Here is a 14,391-nt window from a genome sequence, read left to right as displayed (position 1 = left end):
TTCCGGCCTGGCGCTGGGGGCAGCTGCTCCGGGGCTAGCCGGCCCCATTGCCAACGGCCGCTTCTCTGGGCCAGCCGGAAACGGCCGAGCGCCACCCGGAGATGCCCGAACCTCACTCGGGCTTGTCCGGAAATACCCGAACCCTGGCACATGTTCCACGTGACCTACCAGCGGAGATTCCCGAATTTGGGACGAAGCTGTCCGGAGATGCCCGAAGGCCGTGGTCACTTGGGGTCTGCCTGGTTCGAATCTGGCCTCCGGCCACAGCCTGGCCCTGGACCTTCCATGACCATGGGACTGGCTTCCTGGGGCTGCAGCCTCAGCTCCATGCGGGCACAGCTGCCGGGCTGCACGGGCCACGGACGGGGCCAGCTCCCCGCACCCCAGGCTGCATTCTCCTAGGCCTGGGCAACCTTTCTCCTCTCTCCTGAGACATAGGTCAAGCCCCAGGTCCCAATTTCTGACTGCGCTCAGCACCAGGGGCTGCAGAGGAAGATGCCAGAACCCGCCGGGGCCAAACGGGGATAATCTGTCCCTGCCATCCCCCGCCCAGGTCTCCTCCTGGTTTCAAATAGTGTCTGGTTTAATCCTGAAACAGGAGGTTTAATGTTCCTGCCCCAATGTCTGCTGGAGCATTCACTTGTCACCGGGGATAGTCTTGTTTTGACAGTCCCTGTTCATTTGAGTGAACTTCGTTCTTGCCCTCTGCTGAATTCACATCCCCACACCATCTCCCGACAACCCTAACGGCACAGACACCCCCTCATCCACTCCCCCCTGTACATACACACATCACCTCCCCCCCCCTTCACACCGGTAACAAATGGCACCAGATAGTGGGTGATTGTCCCCCTCCAGTACACTCCCTTACAGATCTGCAAACTGGTGTCCTCGCCTAGATTCTTTGCCAGCATCAGGGTTAGCGAATGTGAGGAATTGTCAAAGCAGAGGGCTTGGGAGAAACTGAGATTATGGGCAGACTCCCAAGAACACCCCTGGCTGCACACTCCAGAAACATCCCAGAGCCATTCTGGACTGGCAGGGCTGACGTGGACAGGGGTATCCCACCACACACTTTCTGGGTACCCAGGGGAGGAGAAGGGTGGTGTTTCCATGTTTGGTAACTCTAATGCCTCATGGTGCCCGCTTGTCTCCGCACTGACCAGCTGTGGCTCAAGGTGAGATGGGTAAAAACTGTCCCAAGAAATTAAAAAAATGTGCTGGGCCAAATTCAGAAGAAGGGAACAAACTGACCCCTGTGCAGGTTTGAGCAGGTAAGCTCACATGCTCTGCTGAGTCCGCCAGTCTATTTCCCGAGGTGCCCGGTCACGGCTTCCCGCAGGAATCCTGGCGGGTTCCTCATGTGTACAGCGCCCCCGGCGCGTTCGGGGCTTTGCAGATCAGGGTCCTGCCCCAAGGAGCTTACAAATGAGCACGCCCAGGGCTCCGGGAAAGCACGGGGGCCTGCGGGCGTGTAGCGGGTGGCTGCGAAGTGTGGGGGGGGTCTCTTCCGTACCCCTCCGCTGTGTCTGCGGGTTCGGGGAGCAGCAGCCCCGCTCGCCGGGGGGCAGGCAGGGGGCTGGGAGGCTGCTCGCTATGGGGAGCTGGTGCCCTAGCGGCAGGTACCCGCTCCACCCCCCTAGCGCCCGCCTGCAGGTCCCCGCTAGGGCGCCCCGCCGCGGCCCTGCTCCGCGGAGGGTCCCGCCTTAGGGGGACGAGCCTGGCCCACCTCGCGGGCGCTGTGCTCCGCCCCAGAGCAGGCCGGGCTCCCCGCGCCCCGCCCGCCGCCTGGCTCCGCCCGCCCGCCGCAGTGACAGCCGCGCCCGGGCCCCGCCGCCCCGCCCGCCCCCCGGCTCCCTGCGCTGCGCGGCGGCCAGGCAGCGCCCGTGCTCGTCCGGCGGGGCCGCCATGGCCGACGACTTCGGCTTCTTCTCGTCGTCGGAGAGCGGCGCCCCGGAGGAGGACCCCGCCGCCGCCTTCCTGGCCCAGCAGGAGAGCGAGATCGCCGGCATCGAGAACGACGAGGGCTTCGGGGCGGCCGACGGGGCCCCGGGGCAGGCCCCGGACGTGGGGGGTGAGTGCGGGGGGGGAGCCAGGCTGGGCCCCCGCTGGGGCTGGGGCAGGGCCCTTGCTGGGCTGGGGCCCGGCTGGGGGTGGGCCATGGCCCCCCGGGGCTGGGCACGGCGTGTGACCCCCAGTGGGGCTGGGGAATTGGCCCCCGGGGCACAGTTGTGTCCCCTATGCTGACTGTACATGGTGCTACAGCTGTGAGCAGCGGCCTCCTTTGGCTTGACAAGTAGCCCCCCCTCCCCTTTTAGGAGCATGTCCCCATGTCTTTCACTGGGGTGGGGCTGGGGGACCCAGCTGTGGGGATTTGGCTCCTTCTGATTCCTCTTCCCGCTTGTGGCTGGGGGAAGGATGTTGGGCTGGTAACAGCCAGCAACCTGGATGGAGCTGGGCAGTAACTGCTTTGACCCAGGAATAGAAGAGAGGTTTTGGACACAGGAGCATGGTCTCATGGTTAAAGTACACCTCTACCCCGATAGAACGCTGTCCTCGGGAGCCAAAAAATCTTACCGCGTTAGAGGTGAAACCGCGTTATATCGAACTTGCTTTGATCCGCCGGAGTGCGCAGCCTCCCCCCCCCCCCTCCCAGAGCGCTGCTTTACCGCGTTATAGCTGAATTCGTGTTATATCGGGTCGCGTTCTATCGGGGTAGAGGTGTACATGGGGAGGGACTGCGAGTCAGGACTCCTGGGTTCCGTTCCCCACTCTGCCAGGGGTGGAATGGGCTCACCTACCTGCCCGGGGAGTAGGGCTTTCAGGGTTCCCAGGTCCCATCTATACGGGACTTGGAGCTCTGGTGTGGGCCGAGCACAGATGATGTTACCCTGGAGTTCAATGGACAGCATGGCTGCTCCTGGCTCTGCCCCTGGGAAGAGCTGGTGCTGCTGGCTTTGGGCTCTGCTCTCCCAGTGCTGCTTACTAAAGGTCAGGACACAGCCGCCACTTCTCAGTGTGACGTGCCCCTGGAGCTCCTGCCCCACAGGACTGGGCTGATGTCAGACAGCAGCAGGGCGAAGGCGAGCTGCCCCAGCTCTGCCCTGCCGTGATCCCGCTGCAATGGAGAGGAGGCTCAGTCTTTGTGGCTCATTCAGGCAATAAGGGGCCCCTCATGCTGGCTGGGGGGTGAGCTTGTGAAGGGTGGTCAGCTTGTCACACTGACATGAGCACATCAGGGCTTGGAAGGCAGCAGGCCTGGCTCTCCTCTAGCCCAGCGTAGGGACAGGTCAGTGGAGTTCACAGCAGAGCCAGACTCCGGGCCCAGGGAGGCATTGGGAGTGGCAGCTGGAAATGCTGCCAGACAAGATCTAGCAAGCCACAGCACTGGGTGTAGCCACCTACTTAGAGTGTGTGTGCAGGAGTGTGAGGGGGTGGAAGAGAAAGGAGGGTGCGGCTGTGCAGGGATGGGAAGCAGCAACAGAGAGGGATCTAAGGCCCTGCTCTGGCTGGAGCAGCTGGCAGGGTGGAAGGTCGCAGTCTGCTTCCTCATGCCCCGGTGTCATGCTGTCTCTCCCCTGAGTAGCCTCCCCTAAGGCCATTGGCTCAGCTGGGCTGTAGCTGTGACGTTGCCTGATTCCCAGGAAGGAAGCTGTGAGCCCCATGGCTGATCTGGCCCATGCCCGGCTGCATTGGCTGTGTGAATCCAGGACATGGGGGTCCAACTGAGCTGCAGGCCCCTGCCTGCCTGCATGTCATTGGGGAGAACCCACATCCCTCTCTAGATGGAGGCAGGGGCCTCTTCTCGGTGCTCCACTACCCCTCCAAGGCCATCAAAGGGGCTGGAGTCTGGCTCCCCTTTGCCCCAAATAGCCTTCACCTCAGTTGGAATTATTAGTAATATTAGAAATAATTAATATGGGAGACTACCAGACACTAATTTAACTGTACATTCCTTTATTGAGTCCAAAGGCCAAATGATACTTTATACAGTTGCTCAAAACATGCCTGACTGCCTAAAAATAAGCAGTCATTACACCCGAGACAGTCCCAATGTATTCAGTATACTTATGGATGGGCCAGATCTAGGGAAAACAGTCTCATCCTGGCGTGCTCCAGCATGACGACGTAGGGTCTGACAAAGAACCCTCAAACTTATCACTCTTTTTATACCCCCCAACAAACCAATGCTGCCATAGCCCATTACCACTTGAGCTAACAAATACTTTGAGATAGTTCACCCTAGTTTTCAAATTTAATCCAGAGAGGATTTACAACCTCCGTTCTCCCAAGGTCTTTCCTCCTCATCTCTTCCCCTCCTACCTGCTGTCCAACAGCTTTTTCATGGCACCTGGGCTCACCTAGCCTTTAGTTTTAAGATAGCACAGGTATGTGGGGTGAGAGAGTCCACATTGGCTCCTTTTAAGACAGATTCTTGTTGTCTTATCTGAAACCGTCTGCAGTCTCCCCTACCGATCAGAGGCCGTCTTTGTAGAAACTGTCCCTTACCTCATTAATTACTTTTTGAACCAGACATCCTTCCTCCTTCATTCCTTCTGGCCCCATAACTCATGATTTTCAAAGCCTTCCTTCTACTAGCTAGTCAGTACCTTGCTTCACAGTGCGTATATTTTCTTAACCAAAGCTAACTTTAGTTCTTTACTTTCATATTTATTCCACAACCTAACAGCCGGGAGCCTGGTCAATATGCCCAACACACTTATCTCAGGGACAGATCTCTGAAGGGGCGAGCGGGGGGGAGGATAATTCTTCCCATTTTATAGGGGGAGAGACTGAGCCACAGAAGGAGGGGACCTGCCCAGTCATAGGGCGTCAATGCTTGTGCCGTGAGTAGAACCCAGAGCTTCCAGTTCCCAGCCCTTACGTAATGTCCCTCCTCCCAGCTCTGCCCCGTTGGAGCATTGCCCCAGGTGTGGCATTGGGACTCCCTGGTGGTCTTGTGGGCCCAACAGCAGCGCCACCGCTCCATGCGCCTAGCTGGCTGTGCGGCCCATCTGCAGGCTGCCCCGCCAAAGGCTCTGGGACCTTCCTGCCTGCCTCAATTGGGTATGGCACAGCACAGGCAAAGTGGAGTCAAAATGGTCCAGTCTCTGTTTGGGAGTCCCAGGAGCTGGTTGGAGGGATTCAGCTGATTGCCCCTCTGAATGACCAATCACATGATGTGCCCATGTGTGACCTCACCGCTCAGGGACCTTGGCTTTGGTTGGAATGTTTGAAAGATGGGGGCATATTTGTTGTTACTAATAATGGTCATAATAACAATCAGTGCGGCTTAAACCTGGCCAGCCTCCCGGCTTGGGGGCTTGGGAGCAGTGCCCTGCAATTGCTCTAATCACTGGATCAGATAAAGCACCAGGAAAAGTGTCATAAGGACATAAATACACCGGAGCCGAATCCCCTTGGACACACGTGTCGGGGGCGGGGGGGGGGGGAGAGGCAGAGGGACATGCTCCTCAGAGAGGGAGTTTCACACCCTGGGGCTAGCACTGAGCCCTCCTTTGTCCCTCGGCTATAAGGGCTTTAAATCCCAACGTGACAGCTTAGAATCCCTCCACCTCTCCCCAGGCAGCCAGGAGGATGCAGGGCGGGTGGGCAGAATGTGATCATAGTGCTGGGAAGCAGGGGGCTGCTGCCTTTTGCATGAACTGAAGTGAAGCCAGGGGAATTACTGTCAGCAAGGTGAGGGATTTACTGACTAGAGCCAGGGAGATAGTGCTGCACAAGCTTCCCTTTGCACAGCTCTGACCCACAGCCCCACGCCCACAGTTCTGCCAGTGCCCTTCACTTCTGACCCACAGCCCCCCACTATCCCGGCCCTGGGCTCACCCCCCCCCCAGCTCTCCCAGTGCCATTCAGTCATGACCCCCAGCCCCCCGCTATTTCAGCCATGAGCTCTGCACACCCCCCCACACAGACAGCTATGTGTGCCAAGCTGAAACCAACAATCTTGGGTCCCTCGTGTGCTGCTAACAGCTGGGTTTCTCCCTTGCCTCCAATGCAGCTGATTTTGAGGACGTGGGGGCCACTGTGAACGGAGATGTCTTTCAGGTGAGAGCCAGACCCTTTGCCCTGCCCTGCACTTAGGAACAGTGACCCAGTGGGTTTGCTTGGGCAGAACAGCACCACCTTGCAGGCCCTGTGGGACTGAGGCTTCGGCACTCCCCTGGCCAGAGCTAGAACACCCCTTGTTATTGGTGACTGTGCCCGGCCCCTCATTCCGGGGACTCGGCGGTGCGGGCGGGACACCAGGATTCTCCCCACAGAGGCAGGGTGTGACGCCAACAGTATGACACTAGGACCCAGAAAAAGGGAGGCGTCTGGTTCCAACCAGCGGGGTGGAGGGATCGGTAGCAGGACAGTGCCCCGTCAGAATGACTATGACATCACAGGCGCATTAGCCAGGTGGCTGCGTCTGCCCCGTGATGCCAGTTGTTAGGATGATGTCACAAAGGTGCAGCCCGTAGCCCCTCCCCAGAGCAGCAGCAGCTGATGGGGGCGTGACGGGGACAGCCATGAAAGTCGTGTTGGCAGCGAATGGCAAGTTCTATCGGGTTGCGCCGGTGAGTGGCCGCTCGGCAGGAGGCGGGTGGGAGGAGCTGGGCAGTGGGACGGGTTTGATGCTGTTAGAAGGTGCCAGCTGGCCTTTTGGAGAGGAGGGCGTCTGGCCTTGGTGGCCCTGTCTCTGTGCTGAGGGGGTGCTTGGGGTCGGCTCCTTGCTATGGATGTGGGAACAGACTGAGCCCCCCAGTTCTTCCTCTTGGGCCCCTCAGTGGGTTTGGTCACTGTCAATCCAGAGGGGGGCATCACACTTCACCCCTCTGCAGGGGTTCCACCCGCCGGGGCTGCTCTGAACACGTGCCCTTGCTGTGCCAGCTGTGCCATGCTTAGGGAGGGTCTGGGGGCAGGCAGGGAGTCCTGGAGAGGGCTGCTTTTCATGGGGAAGTGCTTGTCCCCTGCAGGAATCCAACGGCCCCACAGACGGCTATGCAGCTATCGCCCGGGCTGACAGGCTGACCCAGGAGCCCGAGAGCATCCGCAAATGGCGGGAGGAGCAAAAGAAACGGTTGCAGGAGCTGGGTGAGTGGGGTGGGCGGGGCGGGGCGGGCGGCTCCTCTACACAGCGTGGAGACCCTGCCCGCTTCTGTCCCTAGCAGCTGTGGAGAACATGGGCTCCTAGGCCCTTTCAGCCCTCGTCTACCTACTGCATTGATCATCCCCCCATTGCCACACTCCCAGGGCACCCGGGGAGACGCCCTGCCCTCCCCGCCAGCAAATGCCCCAGGCTCATGTTCCCTGACCCTGGCTGTGGTGCCAACCCAACGGCCAGGCTCCTGGCAGGAAGTGTGGGTGGGTGCCCCAGCTCCTACGCTGCCTGCAGCACCTCTCTCACTGAAGCCTCCTCTTGCGCGCTCCACCCGGCTTCTGCAGCGGGAGTGCTGCTGCTTGGCGGGCCTGGAGAGAGTGGGCCACATGCAGGCGCTGAAAGCCTCGTCCTTGGGGGCTGCAGAGTCCCTCGGGCATGCGCTTAACTGGGAGGATGGGAAGCTCCTGCCACCTTGTGCTGGAGCAGCAGGGTGGTCTGGTGACGTGAGCATCTGCTCCAGGACAAGAGTCTCTGACAGGACCCTGCTGCCTATACAGCCCTGTCTGCTTCTGTTCTCCCACCAAGGGAGCAAGCTGACCCAGACTGGGTGGGCCCCCCCGCAGCAGAGCCTGCTGACCATCTGTCCTGCTTGTGCTCTAGATGCTGCTTCGAAGGTGATGGAGCAGGAATGGCGTGAAAAGGCCAAGAAGGACCTGGAGGAGTGGAACGTGCGTCAGAGTGAGCAGATGGAGAAGAACCGAGTTAACAACAGGTATGGCGGGGGATGGGGCGGTGGGGCCAGCCGGGGATGTAGGGAGCCTGTCGCTCAGCTGAGCTGCGTGCAGCCAGAGGAGGTGCCCGGGGCTGGTCCACCCAGAGTCCTCCTAAAGCCAGATCCACAGTGGCTCTTACCGGCAATAGTCACTGTCAATAATAGCTCCCAGTCCCCTGGGGCCTTGAAACGCAGCCACCCCTGGGCTGGAGCCCAGCAGCAGAGTGGTGGTGGGGATCTTTGTCAGGAAATGGGGTCACACCCCTACTCCTCTGAGAGGTGCCCTGGCTGTTGCGATGCCCTGCGGAGGAGATGCCTCGCTCCGGAAGGTCTCATCCCGTCCGGATGCTGCGAGATGCTGGTTTCCGTGATGCTGGTGCTGTGGCATCTAAGCACCGAGTCAGTCCGATTTCACTGCGTGCCTCACACTGGGGGGTTTCTATGTTCCTGCCCTGCTGCCGGGAGCCCGGGGTCACTAGCGAATCGGAATGGGTTCCCTGCCCCGTCGTGCTGGGGAAGGACACTAACCCCGTCTCTCTCTCTCTCTAACCCTTTGCCTGCCTGGCTGCTCTGCCTCTGCTCTCCCTGTCTCCTGCTCATGCGCTAGGATTGCTGACAAAGCATTTTACCAGCAGCCGGACGCCGACGTGATCGGCTACGTGTATGTGCCTCTTGCTGTCTCTGTGTCCTTTCCCTAGAGGGCCCTGGGGGAGCCAGGCGGGCCTGGGGATTTCAAACCTCAGAGACACTCACTGCCCAGATAGGGGTTCCCAGGGGCCCTTGGCCTCAAGGGCGGGGGGGGGGCACCCAGCTGAGCACGTCCTACTGGCAGATTCACAAGAGGTGAGTGGGGCTTTGGATCATGCCTATTGAGGCAGGTAGAAAGGGGGGAGGTGCCCCATCAAGAATCTGCCCCCCACGCCCCTGGGAGGGATTGCTGCACCTGCCTCCCCAGGGCTGGCTGGCAACGTCCCAGGTGAGCGCAGGCCCCCCGGAGTCTGAGTGCAGGGAGGGTCAGCACCTGGGGCACCCTTCACGTGAGGCAGACGGCTCTGTCTGGGTGTGTAAGAGCCTCGCTCACTGCTGGGAGCCGGGGCCCAGGGGCACAGGAGCCAGCTGCCTCGGGCCTGGAGATCTGGGAGCGTGAGCCCAGCAGCTGGATGGGGAGGATAGTTTGCAAGCTGGGCGTGTGCGTGGTTGGGGCTGGCCCAGGCTCGGGCAGGCAGGTTGGCTGTGCTGAGCCCAGCGGCTCTAGGACAGTAGGATAGCAATGGCCAGGCTATTCCCGAGGCTGTTGTTTGTGACACTGGGCTACCCACATCCCCAAAGCAAAGGGGCAGGCTGCTGGTCTCTCCTGGGAGCAGCTGGCTGGGGCCCCCGGATCGCCTGTGCTCGCTCTCCTAGTTCTGCAGCCCCAAGCGCTTGCTCTGGAATGGCCCAGCCAGGACTCTGTGTCCCGGAAGGAGGGGGCGTTGCCTGATCATGGGAGAGGCGATGGGGGTGAACCGGGTGGGAGGGCAGGTGTGGTGTCTAGCAGCCCCTGGGTCCTACCCACTGGGAAACAGGAACCGCCCTGGTCTCAGGCGGGAGACCCAGCAGCCCCCGCTCCCTCAGGGACTGACCCCCGCGTCTCCCGCAGGGCCTCGGAGGAAGTCTTCCTGAAGGAGTCCAAGGAAGAAAACCCCGGCACGGAGTGGGAGAAGGTGGCCCAGCTGTGTGACTTCAACCCCAAAAGCAGCAAGCAATGGAAGGACGTGTCGAGGATGCGCTCGGTGCTCATCTCCCTCAAACAGACGCCCCTGTCCCGCTAGCCGCCCGCCCAGCACGACCAAAGAGCGGGGGGGCAGGGGAGGACACGGGCCACTCCTCCGCCAGCGGGCTCGCCTGGACAAGCACAGCAGGTTCAGTCGGACGCCAGCAAGGGGCGCTGCTGCCCCTGCCTCCGCTCCCCCGCCCCCTTTGCTCCCTGGTGTGCGTGGCTGGTTTGGTTGGGTTGCTGGTTGTAACCGTCCCCTGATTTTCCTTTGCTTAAAGGGTGCATTGGTCTCTTTTTACACTTATTTATTATCATGGTGGTTCCCTGGGCAACAGGGCTGGGCTCCCTCCCCCGCTGCCTCTGGGGCAGGGAGCTCGACGCCGACAGGCCAGGCACAGGCCTCTGACACTGCGAGAGATCCTGGGGTCTCCTTGCCGTCCCTCACATCGACTCTCCCATCTCTGCCTCAGACCTATCCAGCTTCTTCCCCCGGGGCAGAGAGCTGAGCCAGGCCGGTGGGAGCAGACCCTGCCGCCTCTTGGCCACGGCACTGGGTGAGAATGGGATGAGAGGCAGCACTGTCTAGTATCCTAGCATGGGGCTGGGAGCCAGGACGCCTGGGTTCTAATCCCAACTCCTCATGGGACCCTGGCCCTCCTGTGTCCGCCTGTAACGGGGGATGACGCTGCGCTGCCTGCAGGGGGTGGCTGTGACACTGGGAGGGGCAGGGCTGGGTCATGGCTGCACAGGTGTCGGCTGGAGGCAGCGGCTGGTTGCACACAAGCTGCCAGGGAAAACTCAGTCAGGGGCACTCCAGGCAGGGCAGAGCTGAGAGCATGCAGGAGCATGACCCCCAGCTCCTCCTCCAGTGTTAGTCTGTGTCTCTGGCATTGAAGGACCGGAGAGGCAATGGCAGCGGCTACCCCTGCCCTGGGGAACTCTCTGCCACAGGACAGTGCTGAGGCTGAGCTCACGGCATTGGGCATGCGGCTGGCTAAGGGGAGAGGCTAAGGACACATCGATGGGTTTGACAAGTCAAGGTCAGGGCTCAGGAGACATCTCCCCTAGGGGAGCTTATTCCACCACTGCTCCTTGTTCCTCCCGCTGGAGCACCTGCTCCTGGGCTATCATGGAGCCGGGATACCAGGCTAGATGGGCCCCTGGGCTGAGCTGCTCCGGCACTTCCTCTGCTCCTATGTGAAGGTGGCTGGGAGGGGAGTGCTGAGCTCAAGCAGAGCTGCCCCTGCCCTGCTGCAGGAGACACGGGCTGAGATCCCTGTTTGCGCTTGGCCAGGGAGAGAAAACCCCCGCCCGCCCACCCACCCCTGCATGGACTTGATACTCCCCGAGGAAAAACTGTAGCTCTGGTGTTTGGACTCTGCCCTGCCTCTGAGCAACTGATGGGCCCTGGAAAAGTAAGGGGAGGGCCTGGGGTCGGGACAGGTAGTGGCTGAGGCAGCCTGGCCTAGTGGCTTGTGGCTGCACATTCCTTTGCTGCCGTTTCTTTTGTCCCACCCCTGGCCTGCCAGCTAAAGGGACTCCACTCTCCTCCCCCGAGCGATGCCCTTTGAGGAGGGGGCTCAGCTTCCTCCCCAAGCCCCTTCTCACCTGCTCTGCCAGGGCAGCCCCATCCAGCTCCCAGCACAGGGAGCCTGGAGCCCAGAAACCATCTCTGCACTCAGGAGCAGACAGGCATGCTAGACCCACTTCGCCCTGGGGCTCTGTCCTGGCCGCATTCACCTTGGGCAGGGACTGGGTCAGGTGTGGTACAGCACGCCTCACAGGGACCTCGCCCAGGGCATGCAGCCTGGTGTGCTGGGTGGGGAGGAGACACTGGCAGGGAGCTCAGGGCAAAGTCCATAAAGCCAGGAGCCCCTTCCAGCCAATGGGGTGAGGCACAGGGGAACCTCTCTCCCCTGCAGACCCAGCCCTGCCCATGGGGCCCCGCCTGACTCTGCCCCAGCTGAGTCCTGCTGCTCAGGTGGGTTAGGCCAGGTTTAGGGCTGCAGCTCTTGGCAGGAGGATGTGGCTGCTCCGAGACGCCAGGCCGGGATTCCCTGCTCCAGGACCCTGATAGTGGCAGAGCAGCAGCCTGAAACTGGGCCTAGCGCCTGCACGAATGGAGGGTGGGTTTGACTTTTCATGCCAGTGACAGTGATGCCTCCTTTCACACAGGCTGTGTTGGCCGCTCCCAGGCTCCTTTGCTGGGCAGGTCTGTTAATTACTGGGTGTGTCAGCGGCTGAGGGTGGTAGCCCAGCCTCTGCAGGCTTGGGGAGCCTAAGCCGCCCGGCTAGCCCATGGGAGAGTCCCCCTACCCTGCCTTGTACGCCTACCAGCAGGAAGCATGGCCTGGGCATCCCGCACTCATTTCTAGCAGGGAGCAGGACCCCAGGGTGATAGTTGGTGCTGCTGCTTTACAGACAAGGGCCCGGCTCCTCCTCCATCCCAGGTGGCAGCTCTGGCTGTTCTGCGTCCCCCCAGCTTTGGTATATGTGACCTTGTACAAATAAACTGACATGACTTCAACCCAGCCCAAGGAGCAGCCGCTCGCTTTCTTTCTTTCGAGGCTGACGCGTCTCTGAGCGGGCGTGGGGGAATCCAGTGCAGCTGCAGTGCTGAGCCCGCAAAGCACTCCGCAGACTGGGGCCTCGGTCGCAGCAGGGCTAAAAGGAGACCTTAGGGAGGGGAGCCAACCTCAAGGAAAAGCAGGAGTGAGCTGGGTTCACTCCACAGCTTTACTTCCAGCAGTGGCTGTGGGCTCGGCTCGGCTGATGAATTCGGAGCCTCCAGGAAGCAGAGAGCTAATCGGGATCGTGTTTGGCGTTGGGCTTCCCCCACACAGCTGGATTCTCCTGAGCAGACATTGCCAGTCTCGCTCCATTCAGACTTCAGCATCTGGGGTAGCTTTTGTTGTGCGGACCCTCGCCCGGAACTGGGCACATGGCTCCAGGGGAGGGGTGCTCAGAGCCTTGCTGGATGGGATGGTGGAAGCAGCTGCCCCCTGGCCTGAAACAAGTCAGCTCCAGTTGTGCAATGCAGAGTCCTCTTTGGAGGTAGCACGAGTGATAGAGCCAAGACATGGAGTTTCTTCAGCCAAAGGAAGGTTTATTAACAGCAGCCTCCACCCAACTGAAGAGAAACAGTTTCACCTGTCAACACGATCAGATACAAATGCACCGGCCTCCTGCAGGCCACCTCCCAGGACCAGGGCAGAACATGCACGGGACCTGCGCTTCTAGCTTGAATTGACTCGACAGGCTACTTCCAAAGCGGAGGTTCACGTGACCTGGCTGTCTTTATTCCCAACAGAGACAAGGACCTCAGCATGCCTGACGCTAGGGCGTCAGCTATAGCGAAACTCCCATTACCTTAAATCCAAACAGCCCATTGTGAAGCAGATCCTGGCTGGGTGAGATCAGCCAACCCCACCGCTCTGAGCCCCGCCAGATTGCAAACGAACAAGGCACTTTGTCAGACTAACCCCACAATCCCTTCCTCCTGGGCCGAGATCCAAAGCCACAGCACCTTTGACTGAAACAAAACACCCTGTCCATCCAAATGGCCAATGCAAGCCCCTGGGCTCTGGCCAGGGGAAGGGTGATGGGAGTCTTTGTTCTCTGACTTTCTTCTGTCCAGCTCCAAGTAGCTTTATTCTACTCAGAGAAGCTGCCCTCATAGGCTTCCGCATTCACTGTCTCAAAGATTCTAGGCCATTTGGCTCTGTTTACAAGTACAGGGCAGCAAACCTCCCGGGATCTGAGAGGCAAGCTGGGACCCTCCCCAGTCACAAAGATTCCCTGGACACAATATGGCATGGAGACCCCCTTATCGCACGAATCTTCTGCATAGATCATCGCGTCTGCTGTGTGTAGCTCCTCATGTCCTTCCTTTTGTCAGCTGCTCAATGCAGGACCCCAGCCACCAGTTTGGTGCTGTCAATACCATCTGCTTTCTGCCTTTCTCCATCAGAGTCCTGCACTATGCAGCTGCCACAAGGAAGGACGGGAGAACTACACCCAGCAGATACGATGATTAGATTCAACAGACCATTTCCCTCCCTCTCATTAAATCCTCCCACCCCAGCTCTGCATGTCTGACCTAGGAAGACCAAAGATTCTTTATAATACTTTGTAGCTACATCAATATCTGCTAAAGGAGGATCCTTATTCATTGAGATTTTTGCCCTTATCTGGGTTTTTCCCCATCTTTCAATGTTAATACTAAACACCTTCCAATTAATGCATGGAGAGCTTTCAGATGGAGTCTCCTGCTGGGAAGTTTGTTAAGACAGGAGAAAATACTGCTCCCATTGGGCATTAGAGACTCAGAACACAGAAAGTTCTAGTTCATGATAAAGGTTTTCAATGGATTTCAGGAAGGCGGATTTTGGTCAGCTCAGAGAGCTGATAGGTAAGGTCCCATGGGAATCAAGACTGAGGGGAAAAACAACTGAGGAGAGTTGGCAGTTTTTCAAAGGGACACTATTAAGGGCCCAAAAGCAAGCTATTCCGCTGGTTAGGAAAGATAGAAAATGTGGCAAAAGACCACCTTGGCTTAACCACGAGATCTTGCATGATCTAAAAAATAAAAAGGAGTCATATAAAAAATGGAAACTAGGACAGATTACAAAGGATGAATATAGGCAAACAACACAGGAATGCAGGGGCAAGATTAGAAAGGCAAAGGCACAAAATGAGCTCAAACTAGCTACGGGAATAAAGGGGAACAAGAAGACTTTTTATCAATACATTAGAAGC

General features: G+C 59.3%; 1 protein-coding gene across 3 annotated transcripts; it reads left to right on the top strand.

Moving 5' to 3' along the window:
- The first annotated feature begins 1,908 nt into the window (after nt 1-1,908).
- On the top strand, nt 1,909-9,934 carry CLTB (clathrin light chain B). Of its 3 annotated transcripts, XM_065409379.1 has the most exons (6): nt 1,909-2,074; nt 6,023-6,069; nt 6,981-7,098; nt 7,766-7,877; nt 8,485-8,538; nt 9,517-9,934. In XM_065409379.1, the coding sequence occupies exons 1-6, from the start codon at nt 1,909-1,911 to the stop codon at nt 9,686-9,688; spliced, it is 669 nt and encodes a 222-aa protein (XP_065265451.1). In that variant the 3' UTR covers nt 9,689-9,934. The 3 variants fall into 3 exon arrangements, with proteins under 3 accessions (XP_065265451.1, XP_065265452.1, XP_065265453.1); XM_065409380.1 differs by lacking the exon at nt 8,485-8,538 and having other exon boundaries at nt 1,909-2,067; nt 5,995-6,069; XM_065409381.1 differs by lacking the exon at nt 8,485-8,538.
- The last annotated feature ends 4,457 nt before the right edge of the window (nt 9,935-14,391 follow it).

Source organism: Emys orbicularis, chromosome 8 (genome assembly GCF_028017835.1).
Source record: "Emys orbicularis isolate rEmyOrb1 chromosome 8, rEmyOrb1.hap1, whole genome shotgun sequence".
NCBI classification, from domain to species: domain Eukaryota; kingdom Metazoa; phylum Chordata; order Testudines; family Emydidae; genus Emys; species Emys orbicularis.
Note: the sequence above shows the minus strand (reverse complement) of the source record. Positions and strands in the feature narration are given on the sequence as shown.